The sequence below is a fragment of the Aegilops tauschii genome, chromosome 1 (assembly GCF_002575655.3).
Source record: "Aegilops tauschii subsp. strangulata cultivar AL8/78 chromosome 1, Aet v6.0, whole genome shotgun sequence".
NCBI classification, from domain to species: Eukaryota; Viridiplantae; Streptophyta; class Magnoliopsida; order Poales; family Poaceae; genus Aegilops; species Aegilops tauschii.
In genome coordinates, this window is record NC_053035.3 from 395511310 (window position 1) to 395523150 (window position 11841).

At 44.5% G+C, this 11841-nt stretch overlaps 1 protein-coding gene across 1 annotated transcript; it reads right to left on the reverse strand.

Annotated features, from left to right (window-relative positions):
• Nucleotides 1–9462: 9462 nt before the first annotated feature.
• LOC141040785 (subtilisin-like protease 1) lies at nucleotides 9463–10788 on the reverse strand. Its single transcript, XM_073506910.1, has 3 exons — nucleotides 10744–10788; nucleotides 10048–10498; nucleotides 9463–9491 (listed from the first exon to the last, which is right to left on the reverse strand). The coding sequence occupies exons 1-3, from the start codon at nucleotides 10786–10788 to the stop codon at nucleotides 9463–9465; spliced, it is 525 nt and encodes a 174-aa protein (XP_073363011.1).
• Nucleotides 10789–11841: the final 1053 nt, after the last annotated feature.

Here is an 11841-nt window from a genome sequence, read left to right on the forward strand (position 1 = left end):
AATAGGGCGCTACTGCTACTTTGTAGTAGCGCGTTTCAGAAAAGCGCGCTATAGCTACAACTATAGTAGCAGCGCGTGCGCAGCAAAAAGCGCTACCACTATAAATCCCACCGTGTTGGCGGTAGGCTAGGAATAGTAATAGCGGTTCCGCGCAAAGCGCGCTACCACTATGGTCATTGTTGCAGCGCGTTTCCTGCGTAGGGCGCTACTGCTAAGAAAGAAAAGAAAAATGAAACAAAGAAAAGTAAATGAAAATGAAAGAAGTAGGAAACTGAGAAATGAAAAAAAATGTAAGGATAAACAAAAGAAATAACTGCTTTCTATATCAGTAGCGTGTTAGCTATAGCGCGTTTTCAAAACAGCGCTACTGCTAGTTCGACTTAACCACCCGCGGGCTCAAAATTTTGCTAAGTCCTCCTTTTGCCCCCTCTCCCCCCTGTACCCCTAATTCCTCTGCCGCCGCCCGAGCCTGCCCTCACCGCCGCCGCCTGAGGCCGCCCTCAACCTCACCGCAGCCGCCCGCCGCCGCTCTCGACCTCACCGTCGTCGCCTGCCGCCGCTCTCGACCTCACCGTCGCCACCCTCGACCTCACCGCCGCTGCCCGAGCCCGCCCAGGACCGCCGCCTCAGCAGCCTCGGGTCATGGCCCATGGCGGACGGTGATGGACTGGTAGCAGCATGGGACGACGGTGCCGGATCGGGACGACAACGCGTGGGAAGGCTGGTAGCGCGGGTAGGGCTGAGCCCGGCAAATGGCGGAGGTCGATCGGTGCAGCGGCTGCATCTGATCCATTGGGTGTGCGTGTGCGTGCGTACTAGGTCAGCCCGTCGTGCGTGCGTGCGGGGCGACGCTCTACAGTTCGAAAATTGGAAGAGCGTTATGTTTTTTTAGACAAAAGAAGAGCAACATGTGTGTGGGCTGGGCTACAACCTGGGCCCATATCGAATTCTATATAGATAGGTAACAGCTTTGGAAAAACTCCACGCCCCGGGCCTGGGCCCTGGGTGCCTGGGGCCCAGCTCCGCCCCTGCCCTTCACAATGCTCCATCTTGTACATATGCTAAGGCTGCCATGTAGGTAAAAAAAATCTGATGTGGCAAGGTAATAAAAAGAAGAGATATGAGTTTATGACCCTAGAATAAAATAGTTTAGTTGCTAAAGCATTAAATGAATAAAATAGTTTAGTTGCTAAAGCATTAAATGAGGGGAGCTTAGCAACAACAAATAAAGCACCTATGCATTGTGAACATTAGTTGCTAAACTTTTTAATACGCTTAGCACCTTATCTAAGGAGTGCGGTGTTTCGGTGCTCAGACTCATTTGCATCCGACCAGAAAAAAATCACAAAAAATTCAAAAGAAAAAATAAAAAATTCCAATTTTTTTTGCATGGTAGACAATTTATCACGTGAGGTCCGCTCCAAATTTTAGGTCATTTGGACTTCTGAGCAGCTCTCAGCAAAAAAGACAAATTGAGTTAGAATAGTGCATGAACAGTATACATGTTTCTATGATCCAATCGCCTCAGCAGCCTCGGGTTCAAGACCGTATAGATATCCCCGGTGCGGAAAAATAGCATATCTCCGGTCAACCAATCCTACCTGAAGCAGCGCTAGGGGCTAGATTCGGCGATCTAAGGATACTTCATGACGATGTACTGCGGATAGAGAAAGGCCTCATCGCCTCGAAAGATCCAGGATACCCACTCTACGTGGTTAACGTTCCGCGGCAATTGTCGTACGTCGACACATTCCCCGCGGAGAAGTTCTTCCTTCGATTCGATTACATATTCAACATGTTTCACGTGAAGAAGCTGGATTTTACGTTTGTCCGTCTTTATGCCTTGCATATGAACTACCTCATCGGGGTTGAGCAGATACCTCATATCTGTGTCGCTGACCCGTACTTCATGCACGAGGGCTTCTTGGGAGTCTGCGCAAAGCGCCGTGAATACGCGAGGGAATACATCGTCAATTTCATGCTCGCCAATAAGGACAAGGAGGCGATTCTCGTGCCTTATCATCCCTTGTAAGTCATCCGCGCGGATATCCTTCCTTCGATTTCAATCATTCATTTGCACGGTGGAGGCTAATTAATTTGAGGTGTACTTATTTCGCGCCGTCCTCATCATCCTCTACCCCCGATACTCCCACACTCTTTACTTGGACTCGTCGAAGAACATTAACAAAAAGGATTACACCCACATCAAGTCTGTTCTCGATAGTGCTATGTTTTACTATGACGCACGGGGTGGAGAGGTCAAGGACAAGAAGAGAAGGGACGGCAGGCCCGCCTTCGGCCATAAGACCAACTTCTGCTGCATCCAGTAACCGAGTGGTTCTCTTAATGATGGATTCTATGTCCTACACCACATGCTGGAGTATAGACGGGATCACCAGAACCTTCGCGATGCCCATATTCTGCAATGGGCAAAGAACATAGGAGATATCGAGGATCATCGACTTCGAGCTGAGTTCTATCACATTCTGCGCGAACTTGCCTAAATCATCATGAAGGAGGTCGTCGGAAAAACAGGGATGTTCTACGAAGAAGAACAAATGTCGCGGGAAGACGTCCGAACACGGGTAGCCGCTCAGCGTCTCGACCTGAAGCCTTTCACGAGGCTCGAGGACTATCTCCCTGACTTGGATGGATGGCACTACATGTTGGAGTGATTGTCAATATATGACAATGTGTCCGTTTAATCCATACTTTTTGTATGATGAAACTTTGAGTTATGCACGACGAAACTTTATTTGTAATGTAATTAAACCGTCCTCCTCGACTAGCGACGATCACTCTAGTTAGGGCATTTTGGGTACGATCAACTTTGTTATTTATGCTTATGATATGTTGCTTCTATTTTTGCCAAGTCTGTCTCTTTCTGTTGCTCAACTATATATGTTGCATATCATCGACTCATGTGACGATGCAGGTGCATAGATCATCGACGGCGAAGAAGTGCTACGCCAGGAGTATATATACGACGAGTGGCCGGAGTGTCAGGCCCAGGTGTACAGGTTTCCGGTTTCCGAGCGACAGGCAGTAGTTAGTTTAGGTTCACGCTAATGCGAGAGAGGCATACGAACTCATGTACTGCATAGTTCCGCTCTCGCTCAAAGTGATAGCTCTTCTCGCGTATATCATTCTTTAGATGGATGATGATGTAGTTGCAAGTAATCGAGACTTCTATCGCTATTTTCGAGATGATGATGAGAGACCACTTTGTGTTGGATGATGATTATGATGATGACATGATTTGATGAGACTATTTGTATGTATATGCTATGATTACATTTGTATGTGTATGATATGCTAAAGATTATTGTATAAAGCCTATTCAAATACAAAACAAATATGCAGAAAGAAAAAAGAAACTAATAAAACTAGCAGTAGCGAGGAGAACAAAGTTAGCAGTAGCGCTCCCTTACCAGTAGCGCTTCCTGCTAAAAAGCGCTGCAGATATTAGCAGCAGCGCTCTACACTAAAGTGCACTACTGCTAGCCATGTATAGCAGTAGCGTGGGACGACGGGCACTACAGCTACACGTTAGCTGTAGCGCCTTATCAGTAGCGCGTCGTCCCGCGCTACTGATAGGCAAAATACCCGCGCTACTGCTAGGGTTTTCTCTAGTAGTGACAAGGTTGATTTATCTGACATTCCATTCCCTCCTACTCCGTCTCTATTTTTTTTTGTCAGCATAATAATTCGGTGCTCCAAATTTGCACATGATAAGGATTTAGCTATTGAACACAATTAAGTGGCTTCCTATGAATAGTTGCAATCCAGCAGCTTGCCTTGTGATATGAATGAAGGGGAAATATATCTCTTTGCCCTCTGTGTTTGTGTTAACTTGAGCTGGCTGGTGCTATGTAGTCGTTTTAAGTCGTCGGGTGAAGTTCACGAAACCTGCCACATACTCCGTACTTTTTTTATTTAAATCGGGTCCTATCATAAGTATTTTTGTTGGACGTTGCACGAACCACAAAACCTGGGATTAATTGTGCATTCCAAAACCTAGTCTTTTGTGACACGTGAGCTGTAAAACCTAGGTTTTGTGAAATTCACTCACATAATTTGTGCTTCCTATAAGACTGGGTATATATCTCTGTAATAAGAACACAAAAAGGATGTATAAGCTGAAGAATGTATACATATTACAGTCTCTTGTGCTAGTAGCTCAAGAATGTATAACCTCCTTTATTTGTTTCAATGTGTTGACCCTTTTGTAGCTTTCAGGTTTGTTCTATATGCTGACCTGTTGCCATATTCATATGTCCAGTGACAGGAACTTGAAAGGCACCGCATAATTTGACCAGCACTCAACTTAGTGCTAGATGAAGCGGTTGAGTCTGAAAGAGGTACTTTCTGCTTCCTTTGGTTCTTTTGTATAATGCTTGGTATTGCTTATTGAAGTTGGCAAGAGCTAGGGACTTAGGACATAATTTACATGCACATTTTATATCTCGATTATTTGGGCAGTTAGTATTTGCTAGCTAATTGGTTAACTAAAATTCGGCTAAGGGATAAGATAAGTGTCGTAGGATTTTTTTTCTAGTCTAATGATGATTCTTTCTCTGGGGCCAAGTGCCTTGTAGCGTGGGACCAGGTTTGTATGCCCAAACTTGCTAGAGGTCTTGGAGTTAAAAGCCTGAGAGCACAAAACTTTTGCCTTATGTTGAAATTTGCATTCAAATTTTTGCACGCTCCTCTCTTCCCTTGGAAAGATTGGATTCTCAACCACTCTCCACTGCATATAGGGCTAGGTAAAAATGCTTCCTTCCTTGGGAAAGCCATTTTTAAACACCTCTCTGCTCTTCGCGAGATCTCACATGTTTCCGTTGGATCGGGATCCTCCACATATTTTTGGCTAGATCGTTGGGTTCTCCCCGAACCCCTGTGCACTGCTTTCCCTTCCCTCTTTTCCCACCACACAAAACCAAATGCTCCTGTAGCTAATATTATGATGGATGGGATTGATCTGGTCTTACGTAGCCTGCTAACCTTAACTGCTTCCAATGAACTTGCTTCCTTGAGACTTCTGTTGCAGGATGTGAGACTTTCATGGACAAAACAAACATGCTAAAGATTATTGTATAAAGCCTATTCAAATACAAAACTAATATGTAGGAAAAAAAACAGAAACTAATAAAACTAGCAGTAGCGAGGGGAACAAAGTTAGCAGTAGCGCTCCCTTACCAGTAGCGCTTCCTGCTAAAAAGCGCTGCAGATATTAGCAGCAGCGCTCTGCACTAAAGCGTGCTACTGCTAGCCATGTATAGCAGTAGCGTGGGACGACACGCGCTACTGCTACACGTTAGCTGTAGCGCCTTATCAGTAGCGCGTCGTCCCGCGCTACTGATAGGCAAAATACCCGCGCTACTGCTAGGGTCTTCCCTAGTAGTGACAAGGTTGATTTATTTCACATCCCATTCCCTCCTGCTCCGTCTCTAATTTTTTTGTCAGCATAATAATTCGGTGCTCCAAATTTGCACATGATAAGGATTTAGCTATTGAACACAATTAAGTGGCTTCCTATGAATAGTTGCAATCCAGCAGCTTGCCTTGTGATATGAATGAAGGGGAAATGTATCTCTTTGCACTCTGTGTTTGTGTTAACTTGAGCTGGCTGGTGCTATGTAGTCGTTTTAAGTCGTCGGGTGAAGTTCACGAAACCTGCCACATACTCCGTACTTTTTTTGTTTAAATCGGGTCCTATCATAAGTATTTTTTTTGGACGTTGCACGAACCACAAAACCTGGGATTAATTGTGCATTCCAAAACCTAGTCTTTTGTGACACGTGAGCTGTAAAACCTAGGTTTTGTGAAATTCACTCACATAATTGGTGCTTCCTATAAGACTGGGTATATATCTCTGTAATAAGAACACAAAAAGGATGTATAAGCTGAAGAATGTATATATATTACAGTCTCTTGTGCTAGTAGCTCAAGAATGTATACCCTCCTTTATTTGTTTCAATGCGTGGACCCTTTTGTAGCTTTCAGGTTTGTTCTATATGCTGACCTGCTGCCATATTTATATGTCCAGTGACAGGAACTTGAAAGGCACCGCATAATATGACCAGCACTCAACTTAGTGCTAGATGAAGCGGTTGAGTCCGAAAGAGGTGCTTTCTGCTTCCTTTGGTTCTTTTGTATAACGCTTGGTATTGCTTATTGAAGTTGGCAAGAGCTAGGGACTTAGGACACAATTTACATGCACATTTTATATCTCAATTATTTGGGCAGTTAGTATTTGCTAGCTAATTGGTTAACTAAAATTCGGCTAAGGGATAAGATAAGTGTCGTAGGATTTTTTTTCTGGTCTAATGATGATTCTTTCTCTGGGGCCAAGTGTCTTGTAGCGTGGGACCGGGTTTGTATGCCCAAACTTGCTGGAGGTCTTGGAGTTAAAAACCTGAGAGCACAAAACTTTTGCCTTATGTTGAAATTTGCATTCAAATTTTTGCACGCTCCTCTCTTCCCTTGGAAAGATTGGATTCTCAACCACTCTCCACTGCATATAGGGCTAGGTAAAAATGCTTCCTTCCTTGGGAAAGCCATTTTTAAACACCTCTCTGCTCTTCGCGAGATCTCACATGTTTCCGTTGGATCGGGATCCTCCACATATTTTTGGCTAGATCGTTGGGTTCTCCCCGAACCCCTGTGCACTGCTTTCCCTTCCCTCTTTTCCCACCACACAAAACCAAATGCTCCTGTAGCTAATATTATGATGGATGGGATTGATCTGGGCTTACGTAGCCTGCTAACCTTAACTGCTTCCAATGAACTTGCTTCCTTGAGACTTCTGTTGCAGGATGTGAGACTTTCAGGGACGCCCGACTACAGGACGCTGCTCAATGGCTCCTCCTTCACCACCAAAGGAGCCTACGATGCGTTGGCCTCTTAGCTTGCCGATCACACGCTTGCATGCATATGGGATGCCCGCGTGCCTAGCCGGGTGCGTGTCTTCGGCTGGCTCCTCTACCTCGACAGGCTAAACACCAGGGCCAACCTTCATCGCAAGACTCTTCTGGAGTCTTCATCATGCCTCCGATGCGGGCCCGCGCCAGAGGATCGTGCTCACCTCTTCTTCACCTGCCCAGCTGCTCGGTCTATTTGGGACGCCATTGGTTTTCGTCCTCGTTTCTCCCCTTTTGCAGCGCTTTGGACACCCCCGTCCCATAGGGGCCTTCCAGTGACCGTGTGGCCTCTCATTGTGCTGCTCATCACATGAAAAATATGGGATGGTCGGAATGCTAAAACATTTAGGGACATAGATACTCCTGCCTCATATGTTCTTAGAGGCATTATCTCTCACCTCACCCTATGGTCCCACCGCCTCAGAAAGGGGGATGACAAAGTCCACGCCGGCTTGTGGCGGGACTTCTTTTCTTCTCGCCTTATCTAGTTTGTAGAAAACATTTCCTTTTGAAATATATTCAGATGGGGAGCCTCCCCCCCCCCCCCCCCCCCCCCCCCCCCCCTATTAGAACTCTGAGCTAAGTGTACACGGAGCATGGGATTCTTTGTTCTGCAAAGAAGTAGATCATCCATCAACCATAATAGTGCTACATTTCTCAGTAAGTATGTGCATGCTGCGTATCCTGATGGAATATTGTTAAGTTAGTTTTTACCGCGCTGAACAGAATGAAGTTATCAGGGAAAACCAGACAGCTTGGCTTCATTGTAAGTATTTGTTTTCTGACAGTTTTGATTTTATACCTTTGTCATTCCTCTATTATTTGAGTGATGATGCGATAGGGGAGCTGTCAGGTTGTTAGCAATAAATGAATTCAGAAAAGGTAGGCTCAGCCTATCTTTCTAGTAGATTATCCTCTAGGATGAGTAGTCAGTCCTCCTGTGGTTACCTGAAGAAACGTAAGAAACTACGTACATAATTTGAGGTCTCAGCTAAATAATTCACTTTTGGTATATGTGTCGTTGCGCCCTGTTTACAACTACAGGTCTGAACTTCATGTGTCCTGTTGTGTTTTTTTGCAGGTGTGCAGGAGCACGGCGGTCATGCTGGTCTCACCATGAGATCGCGAACCCTTTCCTCGCCGATGGGGCATAAGCTTTCGTGCATTGGTTGGTTATTTAGAACCGTGCTGCTGCGAACGACGTTTTAATTTTCACTGCACAACTTCAAATCTTGACCCTTGGTTGCTAAAGTGCTGCTGCTAAGTAACTCTGTTTTTTTTCCTCTTCTCCGATACCACTCCGATTGAGTTATTACGGTGTGCCTCTGTTGTGTGCATGTTTAGACTAGAACGAGGCACCGTGAACACACACAGTCCCTGTCCCTGAGGCTTGAGGGAAAAGTTTGAAACTTGGTAACGATGAAACAAAATAGAAAGTTGTGATGAAATCGAATGAAATTATCATTCCATGCATAACCAGAATTGATGCGCCCACTATTGTTGAAAATGAAATCCTAAGATGGGATTACTGAACTTGCGGCATTGGTTGCTGATCCCCTGAAGCTTATACGTATACGAATGAAATGGAAAGTTTTTTTTGAGGGGAAATGCAATGGAAAGTTTAGCCTGTACACAAGCCAATTTCTTCCTTCCTTGAGGTATGGCGATGCAACTACTACAGGATACAGGTACGAGTGAGTAATAAGACAAAAACAACGTTTCACAAGTAGTAGTTGAAGATAAAACCACGATTTCACAAGTAGAGCTAGCTAGGTTTGTATAAGAATTGAAGGCGGCAGGCCGGGCCATAGGCCGGGCAAAAGGGGCGACCGCCCCGAGCCCCAAGAGGGGAGGGGGCCAACTAAAACTTACACTAGTAAGAACTATATAAGTATACATTACATATGAAAGATTATTAAATGGATAAAATAGAGCCTCAATTTGCAGAAGCATAAGTTCACACCACATAATGATAAATTATACCACGCTTAGGCAAACCAATCCGACTGACGAAGTTAAGTTCAAATACATTAGTCTCTCTTTACGATGCATGTCTTACTATCATAATGAAAATTATGATATCTGGATTTCAATGTTTAAACCAATGCACAATTTTTAATTCGATAAACGTGTAGGCATCTCATTTGCACCAAAATCAAACCAAGTGAATCTGGACGAGCATGTTAGGTAATTGAATCATTAGGACAACATTTTTGGTTCTTCGAATGACTAAACCCAACATGCAAGCCACATTTTCTATGCCCTAGAAGTTTCCATAAATATGACTGCCTAATATATACTAGAAATCGCTATAAAAATATTTGTTAGTGTGTCTATAATTTATAAATCTCTATCATAATATTTAATATAATATTACAAGATATATGAACACACGCATGTATATGCAAATGTGTATACACTACATCGTTTATGCAATATTAGAAAAATAAATATGAAACCTTGTCTTACCAATAAAGAAAAAAAATTGATACATCATAAAAAATTTATTTTGTAGAATTAAAATTTTCAATTATATACATTACAGCTGCATACCAATGAATAATATAACTGTTATTTGAAAACATTTTATGTGGCTAAGTAAGAAAAAAATATTAATTACAATTGTACTATGGTAAACTTAGTTTAAAATAAGTATAAAAGTTTAATATGAAAAACAATTGATTTACATTGCCTCGGGCCCAAAAATACTTTGGACCGGCTCTGGAAGGCGGGATAGAATTCAGAGGAGCAGCCATTTGATTTCTCATTAGCTAAATAAAATGATTAAGTATGACAGAGTCCACAAGCGGTCGATCAGAAGAGGGGAATTGTTGGAGTTAGCACTAAGCAATTCTTGGCCACACCGCCAGCAATGTCTGTTGGTCGGCGTCCTGTCGTGTTCGATCGGGAACAAACAACGAACGCTCTGACTAAGCTAGCTAGCAGAGCAACGAAGAAGAAAATAGACACGAACATGCATGCTGGAGCAGACAGATCAACAGGAAACAAACGCACGACTGCCCCTTCCTTTGCTTCACTTGAGTCGTCCAACTTATAGGCCGACGGCTTCGGACGACGTGGCGGCTTGACGACCAAGTGATTGGGCTCCCTTGATGAACGTGACCTTGGGTATCGGGGCGACTCAGATGGAGTAGGACTGCTTCTGTCTCAGCAACGTGAAAGTGAGCTCGGCGGGTTCCACGTCGACCAACACCAAACTGGGCATGGCCACCGCCACCTTGTACACCTCCGGTTTGCAGGTTGGTCAGTGTCCTGACCACGAGCTGCTGCTGCTGGAACAAGGTCACGACGATGCTTGGATAGTTGAGTTGTTCTTGGGGCACACCTTCATGATCGGAGCACAGACCGGAGCTGTTGCGGCTAACGGGCCGCATCGCCATCTCGCCCAAGTTGGAGCACAAGTAGCCTATGTACTGTGCTTTGTTGATGCCGTAGGCCAGGCCAGGGTCCATGGCCCTGGCCAAGTCGACGTGGCCAACGCCTGTCGCGTAGAGGGCAGCAGGATGTGCCCCCCGCTGTTGTCTCGGGTGGAGGCTGTCATCATCAGCGCTGACCTGCAAATCGATCCAAAAAGCAGCAGCATGATCGAATATTAGATACTGTAACAAGTACTCGTACTAGCTAGCAGCTCGGGAACAAAGGGAATTATATGATTGCTTGCATAACGTTGTGTGTGGTAACGCAGAAGCGGGAATATATTTTTTCCATTATCAAAAAAATATACTCCTATATGATGATTGCTTGCATTGGCCGGCGGAATTACGTACCTCATGATGGCCGGACCCCGCGTCGGATGCACCCTCTTTAGAAGTGCCATGAGCCCGCTCACATGGGGCGTGGCCATCGAGGTGCCCGACTTGAAAGCCAACGCCTCTGGGCGAGGATGTTGAGCCCCGGAGCCAGCAGATCCGGCTTGAGGACGCCGGGGCTCAACTTGCTCAAGCCACGCCCCGACAAGTCAGCCACCGTAGCGCCGGCGATGAATCCTGCGTGCCGGCATCCCAGTTGACGAGGGCATAGCGTATCGGCCCGCCTGACGCGAACTTCTTCAGGATCTCACTCTGCTTGTGGGTCACTTGAATGACCTGACTCAATGGGCCGAAGTCGTGCAAAACAATGGTATATCCAACCTTTTCTGGTTGTACCAAGACAACGAGACCTCCTCGCTGGCGCCTTAAGCACCAGTAGACGAAACCAGCGCTCACGCGGCTCTCTACGTGGGCCGGCCCGAGAATGAGCGGACGAGCTCACGCACCACACGTGCTTCCCCTCGATCGCTAAAAAAAAGCTCGATCGTCTCGTGGTTGACTGATAGTGCTAGACCGGTTAAGCATTGACTTTAGAGATTTTTTCTTCAAAAATTCAGAAAATAGAATTCAAGAATAAAAATGCTCACGGATTATAAAAAAGTTCACTGATTTTCAAAAAAGTTCATCAAACTTTACAAAAAGTTCATGAATTTGATAAAAGTTCACCGATTTTGAAAACAAATCATGAATTTTTTTAAAAAAGTTCATCGGTTTGGAAAAAGTTCACACATTTTGAGAAAAGTTCATTGATTTTGAAAAAAGTTCATCCACTTTCCATAAAAAAAAGTTCACGAATTTGAAAAAAAAGTTCATCGATTTTGAAAAAAGTTCATCGATTTTGAGAAAAGTTCACGAATTTGAAAAACAAGTTCATCGTTTTTGAAAAAGTTCATCTACTATCAAGAAAACGGTTCACGAATTTCTTTCGCAAAAAAAAGTTCGCGACGTTGAGAAAAAGGTAAAAGGGACAGAGAAAAAAATGAAGAAAGAAGAAGAAAAGGCCAAACAAACCATGTTGTAACACTTGAGGTTAGTTGGTCGGGTGGTTATGTTGTTGAAGTCCTAAGAATCCCGTCGCGGGTTCGAAT

Coding starts and splice junctions, on each gene's coding strand:
- LOC141040785 (XM_073506910.1), bottom strand. CDS start 10,788: ATGGCCACGCCCCATGTGAGCGGGCTCATGGCACTTCTAAAGAGG. Junction 10,499..10,743: donor TCATGGCACTTCTAAAGAGG/GTGCATCCGACG, acceptor ATCGATTTGCAG/GTCAGCGCTGATGATGACAG. Junction 9,492..10,047: donor GAGTCGCCCCGATACCCAAG/GTCACGTTCATC, acceptor TTCAAATAACAG/TTATATTATTCATTGGTATG.